The sequence below is a fragment of the Topomyia yanbarensis genome, chromosome 2 (genome assembly GCF_030247195.1).
Source record: "Topomyia yanbarensis strain Yona2022 chromosome 2, ASM3024719v1, whole genome shotgun sequence".
Classification (NCBI taxonomy): domain Eukaryota; kingdom Metazoa; phylum Arthropoda; class Insecta; order Diptera; family Culicidae; genus Topomyia; species Topomyia yanbarensis.
Window position 1 is genome coordinate 406,258,239 of NC_080671.1, and position 26,461 is coordinate 406,284,699.

General features: G+C 37.3%; 1 protein-coding gene across 2 annotated transcripts in view; it reads left to right on the forward strand.

Annotated features, from left to right (window-relative positions):
* Positions 1–6,640: 6,640 nt before the first annotated feature.
* Positions 6,641–26,461, forward strand: part of LOC131685025 (protein fem-1 homolog CG6966) — a 235,155-nt gene continuing 215,334 nt past the window's right edge. For both annotated transcript variants that reach the window (XR_009304724.1, XM_058968370.1), the window contains exon 1: positions 6,641–7,730. Coding sequence is in view for 1 of the 2 variants with exons in the window: in XM_058968370.1 (XP_058824353.1) it covers positions 7,656–7,730 (75 nt within the window). In the remaining variant the exon portion in view is untranslated. The remainder of the gene's footprint in view (positions 7,731–26,461) is intronic.

Genomic DNA, 26,461 nt, shown 5'->3' on the forward strand with positions numbered 1-26,461 from the left:
TGTTTATATTTTTATATTTTTATATTTTTATATTTTTATATTTTTATATTTTTATATTTTTATATTTTTATATTTTTATATTTTTATATTTTTATATTTTTATATTTTTATATTTTTATATTTTAATATTTTTATATTTTTATATTTCTATATTTTTATATTTTTATTTTTTTTTATTTTCATATTTTTATATTTTTATATTTTCATATTTTTATATTTTTATATTCTTATATTTTCATATTTTTATATTTTAAATATTTTATATTTTCTAATTTTTATGTCTTCATAATTTTTTATCTTCTTAGGTTTTTAAGTTTTCACATTGCTAAATCTCAAATATTTTTAATAAATAAAAATATAAGATTTTTAAAGTTTGGAGCTTTTAAAATCTCAATTTTTGAACTATTTGGTTGGGGAAGGTTACGGAAAATTTAATGAAAAGATTTTTTTTTCATCTGTTGATACGATAGTAATGGTTTGTCTGGAATATTCGCGCTGTATGAACTTTGACAGATGACTTACCAGTTTTTCTAATAAATTACACGGGATTTAGTATAGACATTTTGTAGTACTCGAATAACGACCACATTAAATATTTTTTGAATTTTAACCTTTGGTTTCATTTGACCTTTAGTAACACTCGACCTTTTACCAAAAAACATTTCGTAGTACCTTTTAAAATTCAACCTATTGCTAGATTTACATCGCTTGAGGCTTTTTGTCTAATTTTGATCAGTAGACTTAAAATAATAAACTAGGATTGCCGCTGCCCGGACATTTGGTATATAACCACCGACGAACCAAGGTGCCATATGGAACAAAAAAATCATCAGATGTTGTTCTAATTCATAAAATTAAAATACGTTGTTACACTAGCGACATCTGTATAATGGTTCGGGTGGCAGTCCGTCGATAAAACAACAGTACGCAAAATCCAAAGGGTATCGACGTTGTACCAGGTATGCTAGAACAAACAAACTTTCTTTTATTCATGTTAAAGATCGTTTTTCCGGCATTTTATTGCCTTATGTATGCATCATTTCACAAAACTGCCCGTTAGAAACAAAATAAAGGAACCGAATATATCCATTTTCAATGAATTCTGAATACCATTTTGATGCATATTACCACTACATATACGCAGCTGATGGAATTGCACACCTTCTGTAATATCAATATACTTATCGAGAAGCCTGTCCTGATCCAAACATCTTTCGTAATTTGATAGTAGCGATCGCTTCATTTCAAAACAATCGGTATTTTGTATGGGACACTTTTTGAATGCCTCTGTCACGTCGGTTTGTCGGTGATATAACTACCAAACTGTATCACTAGCGGGAGCAAAGCGCTACCAACCAATTTGAAGTGCTTTCCCTGCATTTATTCAGTTCAGTTTATTGGTCCGGTGGACTCTTTCAATTGTTTTATAAAAATCTTTTATAAGTATCTCTGAAAAGTTGTCTTGATTTTATTTTCTTTCAGACATTTTATTCTGATTATTTCATTAAGTTCCAGGTCGTGTCGTTGATGCTACTGCCCCCTTGTAAGAAAATCGGGCAGCCAGCAGAAATCGGTTGCTACTGAACTAGCTCTTTATCTTCGTTAATCATTCTGCTAGGATCAATAATCGGCGCATCCATCGGCACAATAGGCCCTATCCATCTCAATTCCTTCCATCGCACCATAATCCTCATCTTCTACAGGAACCCTTCAGGATTCACTTCATCCGCAGCTTCTTCCCCAGTCAATCCAACACTGTTTTGTTGTTCGTATTGTTCGCCGTCAATATTGGAACCCAGATCTTTTTTGTTCGTTTGTAAGTCTCGATCTCTAATCATCATATTTTGGAATAGCTCTTCGGCTGCCGAGTCCGGTCGGTATTTGTCCTCTTTATCGTCTTCACTTGCCTTCTTATTGAACACTAATGGATCAGATGTATTGATCGGTGGTTCTATTGATTGCAGTTGTTCCATTCGTTCCGCTCCGTCCATCGTCTACCTTCGAGTGGATCCACCACACTCGAGCTTGACACTGACTTGCACATTGCAAATCTGTGGATTCTCCTTCAGAACTGAATTAATTTATACATTTATAATTCGCAACTATTGTTTATGTTAATTTTGCTCTATTATTGTTAAAAATTCAACAAGAACGCAATAATTAAAACCAAAATAGGTCCACTTATTGGATTCTAATTGTTAGAATCCGATGTTCACTTATCTTGGCTTCATTCTTTGTATCGCTTTTTGTTTACCTTTTCAATACTCAAGTCGGAACAATAATTGCGGTACAGTTTGTATAAACCGTACAAAGTTGGTGTTTTCGCTGCCCAAAATGCTTCAAAGCTAGGTTAACTCAGGTTTAATCTAATTTATTTAATTTTCGGTCACAGATTTAACCTTCCGGTCACACAGAGCTGAACTATATGGCTGAAAACTTGTTGGGCGAACCCTGCAAGAGAAAATAATATATTCAATAAGAATATTGACGCGACCGCTTCAATTCCATTCGATTTCAAATGCATCAATATTTGAACGATGCGATTCTATTTATTGTCAATATTTTTGCACCCACACATAAACACGAAGAACCGGTAAGGCGAAATTGGTATTTCAGAGATGCCAGATACTTTTTTCAAATGTCTGCAAATAATAATTTTTAACCCATTCATGCCCATGTTGTTTGTGGACAACAACGTTTTTAAACAGCTATAACTTTTGATTAAGGCAAAATTTGCTCACAAAAACAAGTAAGGCTAATAAATGTGACTATTGCCTTTCATTTGAGTATTAATAGTTTCAAGGACCAGCTCTAGAACTGAAGTTATGGCAATTAGTCTGATTAGATTCCGATGGAGCAGTGCTGCCAGGAACAGTTTACGTTGACGCCGGAAAATTAATTTTTCATGCATCTTCGTTATGTGGCATTATTACTGAAAATTGATAAAACTTATCAATTTAGACTATCTTTGGCTATATTTTCCACGCAATAAGACTATTCTAAATATTCTAGCAGAATTGTATTGAGCATTGGAAGGTAAAAATTAAGCAGCTTCTAGCACTGCGAGGGTAGCACCTATCTTTATGAAAAAAGGCTTTTCGTGTTTCTTGACCCCACCGTTTTCAAGGAAAAATAGGTTTGAAACCCTACATCCACGAGAAAAAAAGTTGGGCATGAGAGGGTTAAAGTATGGGAAGTACCAAAAATGCCTAAACCCGGTCAAACCATTCGGATTTTGATTCGGAATCCTGAATGGAGTCAGTATGGATTCCAAATCAAATGCAACAACCGATTGAGTCGGAATCGGTTGTTGAATTTGATTTGGAATCCATACTGACTCCATTCAGAAATCCGAACCGGTAACTGTAACCAAAAGCCTTTATTTTCAAAAATCTGTAAATATCTGCAACCAAACTAAAAAAACTGTAAATATCTGCAACCAAATTAAAAAAATCTGCAAATATCTGCGTCATCAAAAAATCTGCAGCTGAAATTAAAAGTCTGAGAGTTTGCAGACATGTCGGCAAATCTGACATCTCTGTAAACAATTATTTTATCTGCAACAGATCCCAGTCATCAAATTTTCTGGCAGAGACCGTGCTGCTAGATTTCTGTCAGTCAGCCCTGTCGAATTTCTGCACGCATCTTGTTGGGTTAGCTGAACTAGGGCGAACTCGGTTTCGCTCACGTTTTCTGGCAAATTCTTATAGGAACTGAGCAAAACCCTGACACAACTCGGAAATCAACCGTGCAAAGATCCTGGTAGTTCCTACCTGGTAAGATTTTAGCACGAATCGAGCAAAACAAGCGTACAGCAATGCTGGCCGTACATTCCTGGCTGTATTCTGGCTAAAAGTGAGCAGCATCGGTTAGTTTAACCGCTTGTGTCAGAAAAGGTTGTTGCATTTGAGCGATTTTTTTGCCAGAGTTCTCGCACAAATCGCGCAACATGCTGGCAGAAACTCTGTCAGAATGAATTGGTCACTGCACAGTGACGTCATGCATTAAATGTGACAGGTGGTGGTCCTGTTGATTACATTTTGAACTTAGAAATTATTCGTATTGACTACCCAAGCCATCCAAACTTCGTATAAAGGAGCTGCATAAGCTTCTCGTTTTAAGTAATTTTTCAGTACGTTTTATGTTCTAATAGCGGTTTAAGCAACTTTCAAGTTCCACTAAAGCTTAAGCAGCTTGATAGTCCACTAAGAACTTTATGTGAACTTTAAAGTAAGCTTTTTAAGTATTATCCGAACTTCTGGTTGGTTGGGTAATCCATGTGCAGTTGTGTTAGTGCGAGATTGAGGTTAAATCGGGTGGAATTTTTGCCAAAGGAGGTTAAATCAGATGGCGAATTGAAAACATAGCGTTAAATGTATGTTGTCTATACACATTACAACTGTGTTGGTGTCCTAGACGTCAAATAAGTCAATTCTCAAAATAATATATTGGGAAGCATTTGAAATATACTGAAAATCATGTTTTTGGAAGTATAAATGTTCTCTAGAACACCTTACAATTAAATTGTGCTATTCCCTACTGCGGGAACATATGTATAAAAGATCTAATAAGTGAACTAATTATTTGTTTATCAATTACTTCTAATGGTCTCTGATTCGGTAAATAGTTTTGCGGTAAAATTTATTGGGAATTAATTTTTAGCACTAAGCTTATTTTAATGGAATTCAAGTTTATCAAGTCCAAACTGCAAACAAAAGGACCAGCACTTGTCAAATTTGTGAGGTTAAGGCATTTCATACAATGGTCAATTTCGCTTTGATCAACTTTCTGCTTGCCACTGTGACTGTGATATGGTGCGCACAAAAATCTGGCAGGGCTATCTGTAGATATCCCGTATGGATTACACCAGTGCTGAACATTTCCTCTTTTTCTGAGCCAATCTTAAAAGATTTTTCATAGTCAGTTTTTTCATTATAAATGCATGTCACACATATTTCAAAATTTACTACAACAATGCCACACATTTTGCCGACAAAATGGCATAAAAATCATTGATTCCATTCAATACTACAGAAGGTATAAACGTTCGAATGAATACGATCGAATGTACACCTTTTCTTCTGAAATTGCAGCGTGGGTTCTGCGATGGACTGTTATGCGTCTACCCGGATAGAATTTTACAATAGCATTTACCCTACAAACAATCATAAAACAATAAATATTATAGTTATTACTGTTTCAACATTTTACGATGCCAAGTTCTCACAGTAGAATTACAATAAAATTTAATGTAACAATAAATTTCACTGTTCGGCAAAAAACTGATACAGTGCGTTCACATTAAATATTACTGTTCTCGAGAAAAAAAATGTATGGAGAAAAATTTATTTTTTTAATGTTAAGATACATAACCACCCCCCTTCTTCACTGTTAAAGTCTATTTTGCATTGAAATTTACTGTAAAAACATTAAAGTTTGTTTTTGTATTGTAGCATAACACTAAAACTTACTATAAATTATTGTAAAATTACTGTACTGTCACAGTGAAAATCATGGTTTTGTTACTGTACATTTCTATTCGGGTAGTTATCAGTAGAATTCTCTGAATAAAAGTTTTAATGAACAATTTTCGTGAAAAACTGCATAAATTGAATTTACAATTGAAAGAATTTTGAGCATTATTTGTCAAACAATTTCTCTCCCGAATGCATTAATTCGATTCAATTTCATTGCTTTTTGCTCATTTGTCTGTTTTGAATACTTCCCGATAAAACCACGTCTAAAATCCTCCGATTACCATCCAAGTAACTTCGTTGAATACCGCCACCTAGCGAAGCGTAGCCCAACATTACACTTATTTTATCGTTTTCGCTTCTCTTTCCAACGCAAACGGCATATTGATCGTTTTGCACTCACAAAGTCACAACGTCGCTTCCGTTAAACGTGCCCGCTGCTCTACTGACACGACTGCGTTGTTTGTTTGTGTTGCGTTTCTCGTTGCCAGCCATATTTATTGTGATGGCGCTTGCGCATTATTTTGGGCTTGTTGGAGTTGCCGTTTCCGTTTATTTTGAACATACACCATCGCAAATCGAGCAAGAGTGCCGCCGCGGGCGAATAACGAAAAACTATTTTCGTCTGTGAATCTCCGTTTAAATGTGACGTGTGGAATTTAGCTTTGGGGATAGTCTTTTTAACGGAATGTTGCATATTTAAATTCATTTAAGTAAAATGTATGATGAACCATTTTTTTGAGAAAGTATAGGAACAAAATATCTCGCGAAATCTTCTCTTCGTCAATGACTTAGGAACTGTTATAATTTGAAGTCGGCTTGTGGTTCTTACACTATACTCTTCATGGTCCGGGCATCCAATTATTATTATTTAATTAAGGATAATATAACTTTCTCTCTAGATTTTAAATCGTCATGCTAAGTGGCAATCCTAAAATAACTTTTTGTATGATGGTAAATTTTCGTCTAGTTTTTCATAATGGCAACCCTGTCGAACTGGCACAAAGCAACGGAAACGGCGTTTTTCGCGGCGAAGCAAACGAACGCGTGTTCGTTATAACAGCGCACACACATCTACAGCGCGTTAAAGGTGTTTGTCCGTGATCGACGACAAAGAAACGGCGATGGACAGGACAGCCGTTACCAGCTGGACCAGCCCGTCAGTCAGTTGCTCGCTCGCAGTCGTTGGGTTCGCAGTGAGAAAACAAAAGTTAGTTCGTGGTTTCGCACTGTTAGCGATATTGCTCCAAACAGAATCAGAACAAAGTGTTATAGCAAAAAGTTGTTCTTGAAGTTTTGTTGGTAATCACTCGCACACAACGGGAAACCTTGTCCTTTCTTTCGCGGTAGAAAAAAGGATCAAGAACTAATACCTCGCGATTCGGAGGAAACAAAGAGCAATAAGAACGTGTACACACAAAAGGATAACGCGTAATACTCGCCCGAAAGAGTACTTCCGGGAGTGTTGAGGCTTATTACCGAAGAACTTGACCCGAATATCGACTCATATTTCGGCGAATTGTCGGAACAAAGCTTTCATTCTGTCGCTAAAATTGTTTTCGATCCCCGATCGAAAAGCATTGTCGAAGTTCAAAGTGCAAACAAAGGATACGGTGGAGTGGGAAAATTGAAGCGCAAGAATCGATTCTACCTTCACTTTTGCGAAACCATCTGTTTGATCCCTTTTTCCTTCTTTCGGGTGTTCTGTGTCGATGTGTTGGAAGCGCATAATAACGTCCAGGTTCACGGGAATAATAGCCTGCTCTGCGGCGGGAATTTGTACATAATCCGAAATTTGGTGAATTTTGTGTTGTTTCTGGCTTCTGCCACGCCTGCACACGACGGTGTCAGTGGCCCTGCGATCGATCCCACGGAGTGGTTCCATACCGCCGAGCTCGGAAGATGTCGTAGAACGGAAAATTGTGTTTCAAAGTGTGTGAACCTCAGTGCTACAGCGAGAAGAAGATTATAGGTGGCAAAAGTGGTAAAAATCGAGATACAACAAAATCAAAAAGGTTGATTAGAGAAGAAGCTAAGCAAGAACGGGGTAGGAAAGAAAAAAGCTAAAAAGTTCGATTAGTGCCCGAAGCACTGTGAAAGGAAATAAGAAGTACGTACACGTACGTTGTGCGAAAGAGAAAGATCCAGAATTACTTTGCTGCTGCCTTCGGGAGTGTGTAGATGCTAGCAACAGCGATGGATAACAAAGAGAACGTTTTCAACGCGTCTCAGGACGGTAATCTGGTTGTCCTAAAGGTAGGGTCCCGGAACCGGGAATAATATTACTTAATTGGGACCATGATTAGAAGTGGCATATTATCGTCCAAATCAAGATATGCCTGTGGGTTTATTTTTGGGTGAGCGCACACATTTCGCCTGTTATGTAAGGTCCGTCAGTCGGTCTCTTTTCGGTTCGCACACCAGCCAGGAAGAGCATGACGTACGAAGCATAAATTTGAGACGTAAAAAAATAAGATTAGATTTGCGGGGTGCAAAAATATACACGGTTAAATAAAACAACCTGCAGAATAAGTTCTTTTAACTTACTTTTGAGTTGTGCGTCGCTTTCGCACTTATTAGTGTTGTCAAAAACAAAAAGAGAGATTCGACTCAGTCGAGGTCTTCCGTGGAGGAAGGTATTTTTGAGTTGTTTGGGTTGAACTCAAAATTAGGTAAATTCAACTTAAATTTGAGTATAAAAAACCTATCAATGAGTTGTAATTTTTGCCGTGGTTAAATGGAAACTACCTTCAACACGGTTTACCTAATTTCAAGTTCCCCCACGATACCACGAGATTGAGTCAAAGGAACTCAATTTTAGGTAGTTTTTCGTTTCCGTGTAGAATACCAGAATAGAAATGTACAATAACAAAACCATGATCTTCATTGTGACGGTACAGTAATTTTACAATAATTTGCAACAGTAAGATCTAGTGTTATGCTACAATACCAAAACAAAAAACTTTAACGTTTCTACAGTAAATTTCAATGTAAAATCGACTTTTACAGTAAAAAAGGGAGGTGGTTATGTACCTTAACATTGAAAAAATCGCTTTTTCTCCATATATTTTTTTCTCGAAAGCAGTAAAATTTAATGTGGACTTACTGCATCAGTTTTTTGCTGAACAGTAGAATTGATTGATACATGAAATTTTATTGTAAATGTACTGTGAGAACTCCAAACAATGTCGAAACAGTAATAATTATAATATTTATTGTTTGTAGTTGTAAAATTTTATTCGGGTAAGCTGAGGAAGCTCCGGAATAGAAAATGTTATAATTAAAAATTTTGCTACAAATGTTTAAATTGTCAAACTGGAAAATTGTGTTGACTAGACTAAATTTGTGCATATAGAAGTTTGATTTTTTAGTTTTTCTGATTTTCCTTGTCAGTACCTAACGCCAACTTAGTGCTAGTAAGATAAGTCCAAACCTGCATCAAATGCATAGTGTCAGGTGTTTGGTTCTCATACCAAAAGATGATTTTGGTTCAAGTACCTCATCAGAAAACTATGTCGTGTGCGCTTACTACCGGGACATCACTCCATACCAACCAGCAGTTTGTTTATACGTTCACGCAAGACTGTGACGAATGAAGAACTTTTAAATTTACGTAAATAAAAATAAAATTCATGTAAAACCTGTAAATTGTTGAATTTTAATGTTGAATTGTTGAATATTCACTACGGAAAAATTGGGTGAAATCGCTTTTGCGCGTGAAGGGCGCAAATTACAATTTTGAATTTCGCGTTGATTTTGAAGATTTCTTCAAATAGATAAATTGATCAGAACTCCGACAATTTTTGTTTATTTAACTTACATAATTTTTTGTCTGAAAGAAGACGCTTACATTTACAAATACAGCTATTGTTGATCAAAATCTTTTGAGAAATTTTGAAATGACAGAATTTTAAATTTCGCAGGATGTCAAATTTTCGTAAAATGTGGCTTTCTTTTGTTCCCACGTGGTTTTTTCAAATTTGACAGTGTTGAATATGCCGTTCCAGATTTTTAAATACTTGTCAGATGTTTGTAGCAACTTTTATAATAGGCTTGATATAGTTTTTAAATCCCAAAAAAACGCATTAACGAAAAAAATATCAAAAACACACCTTATTTACCCTAAAAATCACTATCACTTTTTCTTTATTTTATGCTTGGTTTGGCTTAACTTTATAAATGGTTTTTTTTTATATTGTAACGACATATAATTAGCAAGGGACTGGAAGAGGAAGTATTTTTCAAATATTAAGAGCCATAGTACTCAAGGGAGAGCAAGGATTTGAAGTAAGAAAGTTTAGAAAAGCGTATTGGTATTTGTAAAATTAAGCCAATCCATCCACTAGTTGTCATCAGCTTAACAGAGCTCATTTTCTTGCGCGACGTTACGCTCGACTAAAAATTTCTTCAGGAACACAAAATGTTTCTCCGTATTTTGGAGTCGGTGTCAAACTGGTGCTGGCTCTTTGTGTCAGATTCTGATGAGACGAAGTCGAAAAGTTAACTAATTCAAATAAATCCATCAAACTTCAATGAATAAATCTATGTTACGAGTGTGTTTTGTCGTGGCTCACGACTTATCATTTAAAAAAGAGAGCCGTTTTGAAAATTCTGGAAAGTCGTGCAAGCTTTGGAACGTTTATATCAGTTGTTGTACTCATGGAATTGACCAATTCCAAAAAACATACTGCCACCGAAGAATTCCGGCTGACATGAAACACAGCAGCTGCTACGACGTCAGGACGCAAGCTGCCGAATATTTCTTACGTTTCATTTTTTATACGTGTATCGCAGTTAATTGGATGGCAAACGGGCAGTCCTAGCAGGGCACGCTCGCTCAGTCCAATATTGCGGACCAATCAAGGCGCAGATAATCTATCCTTTAAAAAAATCCATTATTTCAGGTCAATATAGTAGTCTTACATTTTATAAAATTGAATACAACGTAGATGCACATATTTCCGATCCGATAGCGCAAACACTAGTTATTCCACTCAGTACAACGAAAGTTATATGCATTTAAAGACTGGTAAATTACCCCAGCAGAAATGCTTAAACGGAGCCCCTGTATTGAATCGTTAGAAGTATTCTACTTCAAAATAAAACATGAGACAGTAGTTAAAAGCAAACGTATTTGGCATTTAACATTAGTTTATTGTACCTTTTCGGAAGTGAGTTTTTTCAAGTGCCTTTAAGCGATGAATATGCGGTACATAATTAGGGTTTATTATTTATTTTTGGGAAATTTTAGTAGCAGGACAAGCAACCTTGATATATATTTAGGAAAACTTTGAAAAAACTGTATGGTTTGGATGCGTTTTCGAAAATTATACGTGAAATTGACTCTAATGAGAAAAAGTGAAAATACTCATAAAGTAACATGGGACAGTTATGCGTAAAACGACAGCAAAGAGTTGTAAATTCGTCTACATTTTTTTGCTAAGGTCGCTTATTTTCTACCTCGCATGGTCTTTAAAAATTCCATTTCGTGATAGCTCCCAAATAACATTTTTTTTCACCTACGGAAGGATTTTCCGTATCAAATATCTCGTCACATTATTGATAGAGCAGTGAACATACGGTATAGTTCTTCCTGGCGTTGCCAAAACGATAAGCTACACTACAAACTATATATTTGTTATGATTACTTTGATAAATTAGAAACTAATACCTGGGTAGTTCAGCATGCAGCAAAACTGGTTCAGTCTCAGCAGGATGAATGCTGAGGTTCCTTATTAACAAACGAACTCTGGTTAAATGAAGCTTTCAAAGACCTAGGTATGTGGCCTTCGACTGGCATGGTCTATGCTCGTTGGTACGGATGTCTTCGTGACTGGTTGGTAGATGTATGTTCCTACTTACAAGTGAATGGATCAGTTTACTTGGATGACATAAGAGACGAAAAAAGAGCAGGAACAAAACCAAAGCGAATTCAATTCAGGAGATCTGGCTTTAAAGGAGTCGATAAACTAGGGGACATGACGTCACACACTTTGAAACCGGTGATTAGAAATAGTCGTTACTTCGTCCGATTTCGCAAAATTTGTCTTGGCTAATGGCAGACAACCCCCCCCCCCCTCCCAAAGAAAAAGCTTTAGTAACATGTTTCTAGCAATTTGATATGAACTACAGAGTCCGGCATTCGAAGTATAACCAACTACAGTTCGTTCGCGCAGCTCTCGCACTGGCATCAGCTACCTATAAATTGACTGGATGACAAGTATTGTATTGCATTTTGAGAAAAATAAGCTCAAAAAATTATCAGCGATGGAATTAAAACGTGATTGTGATTGCTTCATACTTAGCTGGAAAATCACAACTAGCGATTGTTCGTGAGCTCAAACACCTTAATGTAACTAAAGCTTTTGTCTATCGTACTGATACTCGGTATAATAATATTGGTAGCATTGCAAAACGCCATAGTGGTGGTCATTAGAAGACTGCAACGTCTTGTGAGATTAGTCGAAAAGTGAAGAAGTGATTTTAGCGAAATCCTCAGCAAAGTACCAATCAAATTACTAAAGAACTGAAAATATCCAACCACTGCATCCGACGCATATTGAAAAATGAGCTCAAAGTCAAGCCTTACAAGTTCTAAAAGGCTCATGATTTCACACCGAAGCAGTAACAAGTGAGACGAGAAAGCGAAGAAGTTGCCGAATTTGCCAAAATTAGTCAAATTCCGAACATCGTGCATTCTGAAGAATTTTTTGCTTAAAATTGAGCAACTCTCAAAAGGATAGGAAAGCGTGTGGTGTCCGGCGGACTCATTTTTTTGCACTATTTCAGTCAATAATAAAACCACTGGGAACCTGCTCCCATGTCGTAAGAGGCGACTAACAACATGCTAGGAGTTCCTAGGTCAAGGTATTGATCCGTACCGAAGACTTAACTTGGACGGACCTTAAGTTTTTGCATCATAGCCTTTATCCATTCTATATTGAGCAAATCACTAACATATAGTCATTTTTTTCTGATTCGCTATTCCCGATTATGTACCAACGTTTTAAGTTTCTTCTGGCGGCTGTACAATAGACGTAAAGATGAAGTCTAATTCTACACTAAGCAACTGCATGTATTAATATACCGGCTCTTCCATGTCAAGGTATAACTTCCGAAGCTTTTGCTAAAAAACCGTATTTAAATAAATCAAATATTCAAGCAGGAAATTTTTTGAATTGGCCTAACATGAATTGAATTACACAAAAAGTTTTTGTGTGGCAAGCGATCTGTAGATGTGTCAAAATAAGCCAGTTTTTTTTTATTTAATCTGGAACCGTCTACATTGACGAATACCTCCAAAAGACTTATTCAGGTCTCATAAAGACCTGACACTTGCTTTGTACTATTACTTTTGCTTTCCTAGACAGTGGTAAACATTTGAACACTCAAGAATTTCACAATTTCAGAAAATGTAGGGCCATCGGAAGCTAAAACTTCGTAAAATCGAACTGCGGGCCCTTTCTTCAAAATTATCCAGTGCAGTACTCTGGGTCACTCTTTCGAGTTTGAACCGATCATATGGTAGTCGGTCTTTGCCAGTATTGCTCATATCTCAACCATTCTTCTTCTTGACAGCCGGTGGATCAAAAGCCCTTGGCGTAGAGGTGTGCGCCGCGCCGCCGATTACAGATAAAGGTCGGCGGCGCGCCGGCGTCACGCCGATGTGCTTACTATTTGTACATGCAATCGCCGGCGCGGCGGCGGCGGCGTGGCGCACACCTCTACCTTGGCGTTGTGTTTATTATATTATTTACGCATGTCGTTTGCAATTTGGCATTTAACCCAATTATGAAAACGTGTCTGATAGGGAGAGTGAAGATGGCAACTTGTCAATAACATTTCGCAGTGAATTTTCATATTCATTTGAGATATATTTTATACTTTTTGTACGCTTGCTTTGTACTGCAAACTTTGGAAATAATCAGTGTTAATAAGAAGCAATACTTCCAATGGCCCGCTTATTCGGCGCTCAAATTGCTCGTTTTGAATTATTGGAAATTGATCGCGAGCATCTTTCGTACATAAGATCATATCATTACCTTTATTTTATTCCACGCGGCTTTATCCTGTAACGTAACGCCCCGCGGATTAATAATTCCTAAAATTCTTATTCAACATTCATATTTCTACTGGAGGTTGCGCTCCTAAAAACTTTCATCTAAAATGAAAAGACGAAGCGCATGAGTACTTAGCTAAATCACAATATCTACCAAGATATATCCTGAATCTTTTCCCTACCTACTAACACCAATCCTCTCCTGCGACACTTGTGGATGATGCAGAGAATTCCTCGGTCATCATAGTCACAAGTGTAGAACTAACATTCCTTCCCATCCCAGAATTGACCTGCATGAACGTGGCCTTCTACGTTATTGATCCTAGTATAATCTTAGTATCTTTAGGTTGCACGCTGAGTATGATGTACTACTCCCAATTATCATACAGTTCGTTCAATTTCAACAGGCTTTGATCAATCACGGGAAACTTACGGGCGCACTATGGGATGGCTAGAACAAAAAGTTGGACAAAATAGGGAAAAAACTTTAATCAAACTATATTTTTTAAAAATTCTTCAATATTTTCTACATCGTCTACCATTGAAATGATAACTAAAAACTTTGGTTTAAATTTGTGACACACGGTCAAACATTATTAAAATAAACACGTTTTTTTCTACTAAATCAGGCAATAGGAAACAGTTTCTACTGAAATTGAACAATACAATCTATGTAGTATTATTATTCTACTAGAAAACGTTGCTAATGTCCTATTCTAACTACTCTAATGCTGGATATATCGAAATAAAAATGTCAAACTATTTCGTTTCGACAAAAAAGGTAATTGTTTATTTTGTAATTTTGGCACTATTTCGCAATTGAAAAAATTATCAAATTAAGTGAAATTAAGATAAAAGGTTAAAAGCATTCGAAACTATCGGTTATTGTCAGTCCATCGCAGGTGGATACTCATCCGACCGCGTCCGACCGTTGGTTTGAGAGCAATTTGAAAATTGCAGTTTTTACATAATTTTGGTGCTTTTTATCAAACATTATAAGCAACTATAAGTCTTATTTAACTGAATCGCCTGCTAAGATTTCTTATCAGTTTCGTAAATTGTTTACCGTTCACAATGGTCATAAATTTTCGATGACAAACCCTCACCTCCCTCCCTCCTCATCTTTTGAAACCAGCGGTAGAATTTGTAGATGCGGAACAAAGAGCCATCGAGGAGTGTTAACGTTACGCACTTTTCTTCAGTATACAATAGCACTTCCGAAAAAAGTTTTTTATTGCTTTTGTTCATAGTTGATAAACTGAAAGTGTTTTTTTTTTCTTGAATTTACTATTTACCAAGAGAATAAGATTCTCCTAATAATTTTTCATCTATGTCGACACAAATATTTTCTTTGGGCGGTCATTTACATCCACACCTCAATCTTTGAACAAAACATACATACACAATAACGAATAGCATTATTATGACTGTAATATTGAATGCATGCATAGAAAGCAGCAGTTTCTGTAATAATCAGTTGAATATCGTCTCCTTTAAAAATATTACTTTTTGCTTCGAGAAAAATAACATAACAAGTTTTGGAATGATCACCAATAAAACAAGGTAATTTATGTATTGTCTCCAATGAACAAATATAATCTAGAAAATTATATTTGTTAGAAAATCGTCCTTCGAATGTTACTATAGCCACCATTCACAATGGTTTTATTTAGATTGCGTTTTTGAAGAAATATTAGAAGAAAACAAATTTCACACTGTTAGGTGGATTTTTTCTGAAAAATGTGCTCAAGATCAAATATTTAAGCTTCTCTTGAAATATAATTGCAAAATAATATATAGAACAGCTGAAAATAATTTTGTCCAGGTTTTCGGCCTAGTTACCCCATAGTGGGGCGGTCAACTAAGCTAAACTTGAGCAACTCTCAAAAAGATAAGGGTTTACTTAACCGACCGTTCATACGAGAATTTGAGCCTTCTGTTGGCTACCAGGAGGCAGCACTTGCCACAAATAATGGTTTGAGCCGCTGTAACCGCAGATGGGCAATCTTAAATCGTTTTAATAGAGTTTGGCATCAAAGCTAGTGCGATATATTATCAGGAAAGTGTACTGTAGGTTGCTTTGTAGCTGTGGGTAGACATACATTTCAGTCGCATACCGTGGACGTTTCAACAAAACTCGGCACCGTTTCACAAAGCGCGAGAATACCAAAAATGGCTAAAAACTAACGTTCCGAACTTGAAAACGACCACACAATGGCTCTCGAATTCGCGAAACGCAAACTCATTGGATTATTCTTCTTGGACCATTTCGGAGAACAAGGCCCATAGTAAAAAAATACACCAACCTCGAGACGCTGAAGAAAACCAAAAAGTGCAAAAGTGAATTGATTCTGAATTTTTGATTATTTTCACACATTCTGTACTTTGAAGTAAATAAAAATAACTTGCCGAACCGAATTTATGTCCTTTTTAGTTTTGGTTACACTTCGAGTGCCGGACCATGTACAACATAATAAAACACATATTATCACCAAGTGGGAGTAAAGTCATTCGAATTGTCAATGCAAGAAAACTCATACTTTGATCCATATAAAATTTCAAAACCGCTCTTTTTTTAAGTCTTTGCTTATTTTCGAGGAATAATTTTTCTTAATTGTGATTGTGAATTATTCCTCGAAAATGTTTTCCATCGATAATATGTCAAAGTGTATTATAGCAATTTTGTTTTTACCAGACTTAGTGCAAAGAAAGAAATAGACTGATTACTCCCAAATTTGTTTGAATGTAGTACCTTTTACACCGGTGTAGTGTACTGTCAGAAACGAAAATGCGATTAATTAATGAAAACATACAGATCTATTTTTTTTTAAATTCAGGTAAAAATTAGATTAGATTAAATAGGATTAAAATAGCATAAGATACCCTACATTGAATTAAATACTACTTGAAGATTGTAGGTCTGAATTTTTAGAATAAAAATTTCAATTTACGGGAGGTTGATGAAATCGGGTAAAGAAATCGATCGTGAACCGACAAATGGGCCTAAATAACAAATATGAACAAACGGAGATTTGAATAATATCATAAAGAAGAGTAAAAATACCGGTTCACGATCGAAATTATAAAATCATAAAATTTATTAAGGCAAACTGCATTGCCTTACTGCCCCGATCTCATCAAGGCAAATCCATACCATTCCCATCTAGCGGTTCTCCGATCCTGCCTTCGGTAACGAGACCCGATCTGCCAGCACCCGCATTGTCAACGGCGGAGACGGGTGGTGACACAAGGGTACACACGACCGGCAGTGAGAACGAGACCAACCGAGCCGACATCCATCGTCAGTTGCCGTGCCATGTCGTAACTGATTCCGTACAATTTCCATTCCATGCATATCATTCGGCTCCGTTTGTTGGTTTTGTCCTGCTCTCTCTCTCTGTATCACCGCAGCATTGCATTTCCTCGCCTGCGGACGACTGTGTTCCGTGTGTTGTGCAGTGAACCCGCTGAACCCGTATTATCGTACATACCAACACAACCGAAGTGGACGGAGTGTCGTTTGTTGTTTTGTTTGTTACTTGTTTTTGTTTTTGTAGTTGTTGTTGCCGCTGCACGGTGCGAAGATAGATGCAACCATTTTTCTATTTCGCGATTGCATTGCTTGCTTGTTTGTCGTAGCGAAGGTGGTGGTGGTAGTAGTAGTGAGTAGCCTCTCTATCCACTCCAGCCGGCTTGTCTGCTACCGCCTAGGAGGAGTACTGGGACCGGAGTTCTAGGAACGGTGGTTAGCTCGGTTGAACATCGAAGAGTGTTGAGGATTGTTGAGCTAAAGTCAACAGCAATTTGCTGAATCATTAGAGTCTATTTCCGTGCTGGTATTATGTGTTTCTGCATCTTTTTATCTTCATTGTATTTTTTACAAGATTTAATTGAGTGTCGTGTATTGGTTTTGCTTTAAACAGAGCTGAACCAATCATTGCGAATAATAAATTACACATTGGCTAAGACAGAATTTTTATCCGGAACGTGTATTGTTCGAACAGATTCGTGTAATGTTCGACTCTTACTATTGATATTTTTACATTTTTTTTCTCAGAGAATCCTATATGAAATTGAGAGCCTCTCTTGGTTTACTTTCTATTATTACTGCTCCATTATGAATATTTTCAAAAATATTATCCAACTCCTGGAAAGACCATGATTTTATTTAGCAAATTTGAATTAACGAGCAAACGTAAAAGTGACTGCCGGCAGAGAATGTAAAACAAGAGAGGCTCTCATTAGCACGGGTTCTATTGTTTACTCTAGCAAAAATTCAAAATTTGACTATTTAATAGTCTAATGGAACATTGAGAACCTCTATTTGTTTACTTTCTTTTCTCCTCCGTTAATATATCAGCCGCTTAGCGTGTACTCTTAATTTCCTAGGCTGGCAGCATCAGAGACGCTAGTCTTATAAGCCTCTAAATTCAGACAATCTTGATCGCTTTGACGTGTCTTCTACATATTTAATAAGACAATAAAATCCATCGTATGTCGATCTGTTCTAAAAATTTATTAGAAAGAATTATAATTTCGCCATAATCAAAAGAGAAAGTAAACAAAGCTAGACTCTTGTTACTTACATTCTGTTGAAAAGATTTACCTCCACTTTTTTAATTTTATATTCCCACTAAGCACGATCGTTTCCACGTCCTCCTGAATGACGAATCGATATTCGTTTCCATCACCTCCTCAGTATTTGCGCCGGTCGAGTATTTAGTTTTTCAACCGTTTAACTCGAAAAGCGAGTGCAAAGAATAACAAACTTACGACTTCTCTGTTTGCGCTCTTTGTCTTCTAATTATATCGGCGTGTGAGTGAAGGTTGCCATCGTACTGCAAGACTCTACCAACTCAACCTAACTCCAGCTATAGTTTCACTGCACGGCACCTATCTGTAAAGTTATAGCGACGTGAGTGATTCTGGTTCTGGTTCGATCTGTCGTTGACTGATGGAGCCTGTTAGGATTCATGGGTGGGGAGGGGGGAGGTGGTATGAATGTACTGAGAGCTGCGCCTTGTTCTTTCTTTCCACGCCATTGCGAATGGTAGATTTGTAGAGGTACCACTACCTCTACTACCACCGCTAGGAAGCCGAGTATTCTTTGTTGTTTATGCGTACTTGAATCTTGAACTTGCTCTCAACTGAACACGGCTGCAATGGCGCGCGGCGCCTTAGTTGAACGACTGGAAAAGTAAATAGGATGCACGAGTAGATTTCACGGTTCGGATATCGCTTCTGGGTGGCGAGTTTGTGATGGCGTAAACTTGTTTTTGATCATTAAATTCTTTTGCGATAATAATAATAGCTGGGAAGTGTCTCGGAAATTATTGGATTCTTGACCATAATATTTCAATCATAGAGAAGCCTAAATAGTAAAACTTGCATGGACTATTCGCTCGAAATAATTATAAGAAACAAAAATTCAATATTTTTTCTACAAAAGGGTTGAAGAGATTTTTAAACTTTAGCTTGAACACTGGTTGCTACTCCGTTATTGATCGATGAGGTTGCAAAAAGCGTCAATGGATGATAATATTTCGGAGTAACAAATCATCTTTCAATGTACAATTTCTGGTAGTCCCAACTTGTTTATTGATCATTGCCCGAACGTAGATCGCAGCAGAAAGGGAGAGGAATGTTAGTCCGCTATTGATAGTGCTAGAGGCCATATAGTAGTATATAGATAGCTCGTGGGGATAGATATTAGATACAAAATTGTGGTGGGATTCGCGGCTAATTTAAAATTTTATGAGTCTGGGAGCCTGGCCACCAGTAAAGTTAATAAGAGCCTAAAAATATATTCTAGTATTATTAAAAAAACATCGATTGTTCTCGAGACGAAAGTATGAAATAATTTTGAGCGGCCCAAAATAAGTTTCAAACCTGCAAACCTTACTATGTATGAAGGAGTATTAGAAACAGACGTAAGCTGATTTATCACGAATAGATAAGAAGAATTTACCAGTTTAGTACAAACATTTAGAAAGTGTAATAGATACAGGAAATGGAAAAGAGATTGTTGTAAAAACCTATTTTCTCACGTAATACGCAGTCCGTACCGACAGCATGAAGTAACAAGTTACTTTACGCCTGTTCGGACATGCCGTAGACTCAGGTGATTCGCATTTCTAATGCCAAAAGACCCTGACCCCTACGGTAGCAGACAAAAGGTTAAGTCGCCGGTGAGCTCTAAGCTTGCATATATGATCCTTCCACGCTTTTCTAAACTTTCTCCTTTCAACACCTTGCTCTCCCTTGAGTACTATGGCTCTAAATATTGAAAAATATACTTCACCTTCCAGTCCCTTGCTAATTAAATGCCGAAAAAACTGTTGACTAATACTGATGAAGTATTTTTGTTTTTACAACGTCATGACAACACGAACGAAAACGCATTTCTGGAACAGGAAGCTCCTAGGAATATAATCTCCGCGTAAACTGGGAACTGCTTGCATGTTTTAGCACCTATAAATTTACAAACGAGCAGGGCTTCAAAATTTAAAAATCAGTTACCTTTTTCTGCTTGCTTTTACCGAAACCAACATTCAGATTCACCGTCTCCCTCATTCATTAACTTTCCGACTGACTGAAATTTCATGCAGAATCGAATGCTTGAGTGCAGAGGAAATATAAATTCTTTCACCAACCAAAACATTAATTTATTATTACGTGGACAGTTTGAAGGCAGAAGTTGTCATCTTTTACATTCTCGAGCATCAGCTAACTGCGTAATCTGTATCTGTTGCACTTTTGCTCAATAATCCCTCTCAGATCAGGCATACAATCAAAATTCAGTTTGCTTCTGAAACCGAACATGTCCTAACCTTACTGTGCTGTGTTGGGAGAACGAATGACGAGGGAAACGAACCAAACATTTTATTCATCGCGCTGCGCATGAATTGAATTTTGTTTTCTTTCAAGTTCACGCGGGGATGTCAATTTTTTTAAGCTCTACAAACGAGGTCTCAAACATTAACCCACCGCTCGTCCGACCATGAATCAGTCACGTCTGAAAGTCTCTCCTCTCGGTCATAGCAGCCCAGCCTCTTGTTTTCAGTTGGACCAATAAAAAAATAACACTAAACAACGCACTCCATGGCGACATGACCGAAAACCCTAGTGATACGGGGAATCTCACTGTCTTCTAGCATTCAGCACGTTAACATACAAACGCTTTAAACCTTTGCGATCATCCACGCACACCAAAGCCCGCGGTATCGCAAAAATGGAAGCAAGCGATGATGAAGTGAATGTTTCAGCACTAATAAACTTATAAACTCGGTTTGAACCGGGAATCTACAATCACCCATATTTGCGCGATACGTGCGAACTCACTCTCTTCTAGCGTCTGAACTACACACCGAAAATTAAGTATCAGATTCGCGGTCCGCGCGCGATCAATTGAAAAATATAGGCTAATATGGGATTGAACACACTATAAACTCGAATTTGTACACGCAAAGTTACCTACACGCTAGCACGCGTCACATATGCCCACGCGATCAAACACGTTAACGTACAAACACTCGAGCCCTTCGTGATGATACACGCGATCGTGAAGTTCATACGCCCGCACATATCTGAACCGTACACTGACTATCACATTCAAAATCACAGCTCGCTGCAAATGGGCCAAAGCAGTATTTTAACGGGTGACATTTCCTGTCCCATCTACAATTGTAGTGAGTGATTCTGACAGAGAGTCCTTCCGAGACGATAACTCTACAGCTCCAGTAGGACAACTCTCGAAAAAAAAGCATGACAACACGAACGAAAACGACACTTCTAGAACAAGTGAAATCGAGACATCCAATCCAGTAAACAATAGGTAACAATAATCTCTGCGTGCCCTGAGAACTGCATGCACAGTATCCAACAGCTCCACAATAGTTCACGATAGTCCTCCAGCGAGACGAAGTTGATGCGATTTGAGGTCCTAGCAATGCAGAAACTTTGCTTGGCGGGAAAGTATGTTGTGAAAAGCGGGAATCAAGCGACTACATTTGACCAAATCATTGGCATATGAAACAAACTGAATAGTGCTCGACAAGATGCGTCAACGCGCGTTCAGGTGGCAGTCGATTATCGGGATGTATTTAGTAAGGATCAAAGGTCATTTCTTGAACTACAGCGTAATTAACGTGCACAGTCTACATGCAGCGAGTACGAGAAACAGGCACAAGACGAAACTCAACAACGAGCAGCTGAAGACAGAACTACCACCGGAAGAGCACCTAGTGCGGTTACTTTTGACGGTGGGTAGAGCTACATACGATCCGTCAGGGTCGTACTGGGTACAAGATCCCCAAGTCGAGGAAATGACTGGTTTAACCATTAGTTTACTGAAGAAAAAGAATGTGGCAAGGGCGATGGCAAACGAGGAGCGATACAAATAAGCGCTGAATAATCAACACTCGGTATTCCGATGAAAACAGAAAGATGGAGCATCTATACGTAAGTTCTATGAGAAGGTTCAGGGCTCGTGCGAAAGCTATGCCAGAATCCTGTATGTACAGAGACACTAGTATAAAGTAATCGGCAGGTGGAGGCAGTATTATGACGAATATCTAAATGTCGAAGCAGTCGATGACAGCTCTATCCGAAGTTCAGAAAGAGATCGCACTGTTAAGGAATAATAACCAAATTTTCGCAAATCAGCCAGCCCTACAAAAGTGTGGCGAATTGGCACCAAAACAGTGCTAGAATAAGGATTCTGAAAGATTATTTTATGGCCTACAAACGCTGGCTCTAGGACACGAGCATCAACGATGGTATAGATGAAGTAACCCTGGAATAAGTCAACACGGTAGACCACCCGTTGCTGTTAAGTAGTGCTACAGACAATTCTAGTAGAGATTTTATGGTAATCGTAGAGAATAATCATGGTTTTCAAAATGGTGCTTAAAATCATTTTTATTCATGTACGGACCATTCCATTTCAAATGACACCACAGTAATGATTTACAGTATCAAAATGGCTTCAATCCTCAATTTTCATCACCTACTGACTACCACCTTTCCAATGGCATCTATTGATATTGATTTGTACTGTTTTGTGGTTACCGAGAGCTGTTATGTGTTAACTGGAAGCCGTCATCTTGATTTTTAAAATAGCGTCAAGTTTCATCACCTACTGACTATCACCTTTAAAAAAACCCATAATAATGAAAATCTCATAGTTGTGTGGTACCCGGAAGCCGCCATTTTGGTTTTCGAAAGATCTTCATCGCCCATTGACCACCATCTTCCAAATGATACCCATATCATTCTACGTTTCACTGGAAACGAGCCATTCAATCATTTTGATGCGACGAATTGGCGCTTTTGATAATAAATGCTCAAAAACGTCGAAAATTATGTATTACTCAAGTTTAATTTGTGCCACTTATTTACTTCAACTGAATTTGTCAATAAAACTGACTGAAAACTGTTCTAAGTTTCAGGTTTTCATATGTTCTTTTTAATTGTTTTGTATTACTCAAAAGCCGCCATACTGGTTCCAAAAATGGCGTCGATCATCATCATTTTAATCACCTACTGACACTTACCTTTCAGATGACATCTATTGATTAAGGTTTGCGCTGTTTTGTGGTAACCAGGAGCCATCACCTACCGACCACCACCTTTCAAATAATGCCCATATTGATAGTGATTGTCATTGTGTTGTGTTAACCGGAAGCCTCCATCTTGATTTTCATAATATCGTCAATTTTCATCACTTAATGACTATCACCTTTCCAATAATACCCATAGCGATGATGATTTTCATTGTTGTGTGGTACCCGGAAGCCGCCATTTTGGGTTTCGAAATGGCGTCAATCGTCAACCTTCATCACCCATTGACCACCGTCTTTCAAATGATACCCATATTAATGACAGTTTTCACTATTTAATGGTTACCGGAAGTTGCCATGTTGGTGTTCAAAACAGTGTCAATCATCAACTTTCATCACCTAGTGACCACCACCTTTCGAATAATTCTCATTAATGCTGATTTTAATTCTTTGTGTTGCTCAAAAGCCGCCATTCTGGTTTCAAAAATGGCGTCGATCATCATCATTTTAATCACCTACTGACACTTACCTTTCAGATGACATCTATTGATTAAGGTTTGCGCTGTTTTGTGGTAACCAGGAGCCATCACCTACCGACCACCACCTTTCAAATAATGCCCATATTGATAGTGATTGTCATTGTGTTGTGTTAACCGGAAGCCTCCATCTTGATTTTCATAATATCGTCAATTTTCATCACTTAATGACTATCACCTTTCCAATAATACCCATAGCGATGATGATTTTCATTGTTGTGTGGTACCCGGAAGCCGCCATTTTGGGTTTCGAAATGGCGTCAATCGTCAACCTTCATCACCCATTGACCACCGTCTTTCAAATGATACCCATATTAATGACAGTTTTCACTATTTAATGGTTACCGGAAGTTGCCATGTTGGTGTTCAAAACAGTGTCAATCATCAACTTTCATCACCTAGTGACCACCACCTTTCGAATAATTCTCATTAATGCTGATTTTAATTCTTTGTGTTGCTCAAAAGCCGCCATTCTGGTTTCAAAAATGGCGTCGATCATCAATTTTAATCACCTCCTGACTACTATGACATCTATCTCCCATTACCTACTGATATTACCCATATTGATAGTGATTTTCATTGTGTTGTGTTAATCGGAAGCCGCCATCTTGATTTTCAAAATAACGTCAATTTTCATCACTTAGTGACTACCACCTTTTAAATAATACCCATATTGATGATGATTTGTACTGTTTTTGGTACCCGGAAGCCGCCATTTTGGTTTTCAAATTGGCGTCAATCGTCATTCTTCATCACCTACTGACCACCATCTTTCAAATGACATCCTAATAATGACAGTTTTCACTGTTTTAGTGTTGCTGGAAGTTGCGATTTTTGTTTTTAAAATGGTCTAACAATTATTTTTTTTTTTTGGTTTTTGACTTAAGTTCCAATACCTTATTTAGGACTGGTGGTATCCAACGGGGAAAAACGATCGAAAATGGTGAGTGAAGCTAAGCAATCATGTGAAAAAAATGGTAATGAACTAAAAATTATACATCAGACGACAATAAAAACGCGGGCCTTGGTATCTTGCGGGGAAATTAAATAGATCAAATGTGTTGGGGTGGTCAGCAGCAGTTGCGTGTGATTCTCGCTGTGAAGGCAGGGTACGATCACCGTCACCAGTGGGATAATCAGATGTTCTTTCTGGGATGTCATCATACCCAGGGATAGCATAAGGGTTAGTGTATTGGGCCGGAGTCTCAAAGGTTGCGAGTTCGAATCTCGCCTCTGGGGGATATTTTTTACATGATTCCTTAGCTTCGATCGTTTTTCCCCGTTGGATACCACCAGCTTTAAAATGGTGTTAATTATCAATTTCCGTCACCATCACTTGTCAAATGAAACCCATATTGATATTTTTCACTTTTTATAATAACCAGAAACCACCATCTTGGACATCCACTTAAGGCGAAAAATATGATTTGACAGCTATTTGTAGCCCTTCGTTTCAACTGCTTTGGCCAACAGCATAATTTACATCAAGGAATGCTTCCAAAAAATTGTGTATCGTGTCAAAATTTATTGCCGTGAAGTCTGTGCTGCATCAAATGATAAACATTTGCAAGAAGAGGCTCCAGTTAGCATGCAATCGCTAGAGAGCGAACATTGATAATACTGACCTGTTGTACCACACGGCAAAAAAAAAATGTTCCCAGAATCGAATCTGGAACTATCCCGTTTTAACGTTACGAAAACAGGACCATGAACAAAAATCGTGTGTTTTATAATTATGTTCCACTTTCTTTCAGTAACGCCTGCATAACGCATAGCAATAAAAATAGTGAAGATATTTGTTTTTGTTTTGTGAACTTCAATCACAATTTTCACCATGTCCTTACTGAATCGATTCTCTGTACGTGAACTTGTTTACAATTTTATGATCATTATTCATAGAACCAAAAGTTGACTCGTGAACTTATTCATATATTTAGATATATTATTCAGAGTCCGACTATACCACGTGAACTGATTCATGTTTGATTACATCGTTAACATTATCCGTTCTTAGTTCTTTAGTTCACAAAATCAAAGCATATTTTCTCGTAATCTATTTCATGGAACTCGGAATATTATTCATGAATCTTCTCGATCATATTTTGTCGTATGTAATTTTAAATGTTCTTTGATTTGAAGGCATTGTAAGGGAACATGTATCCGCCAGTTGATGCTAACCGAGCTAACATTTCTTTGGACTGATCAAACTAATTTCTTTGTTTGTTTAGTGTTTATTTGACCAACCAGGAAACTAATCCACGGAGTATTCCATGTGCATGGGGAATACGCATGGTCTTGTCTGAGTGAAATAATTACTGATGATTCATATATTAGGGGTTGAGAATTGGCAGTTCGGGTGAAGAATCAGAAGCTATTTACCAATTTGCAGCAGTTATATCAGCACGAAGAATTTATGGTCAGACCGGACTAAGTCGCAAAACCCTAAAAAATGAGATAATCATAGCATTGGAATAAGAATTTCTTCAGCTACATTCGACTTTTAGCTGATTTGAAATATGTTACAATAAGCAAAAATTAATTTCAAATTATCTAAAGGATGCTGCTGTTCAAGCTTTAAACTCGTTTTACTCGAAATCAATACAATGTCACTTAGTCCGGTCTGACTTGACACCGACCATATGTTTTATTGTCATATTCATTGACCTATTTTTAGTCTCATTAATTAATTTAATGAAATCAAATTAATTGTTCTCATTCTATCGAATACTTTCAACTTGTCATGTTAACTATATTTCTTCAGTATAAAAATATTCTAGCTTGATTATTCATGTAAAAGGCGACAGGTTACTTTCTTTTCGTTCTTATTGTCTC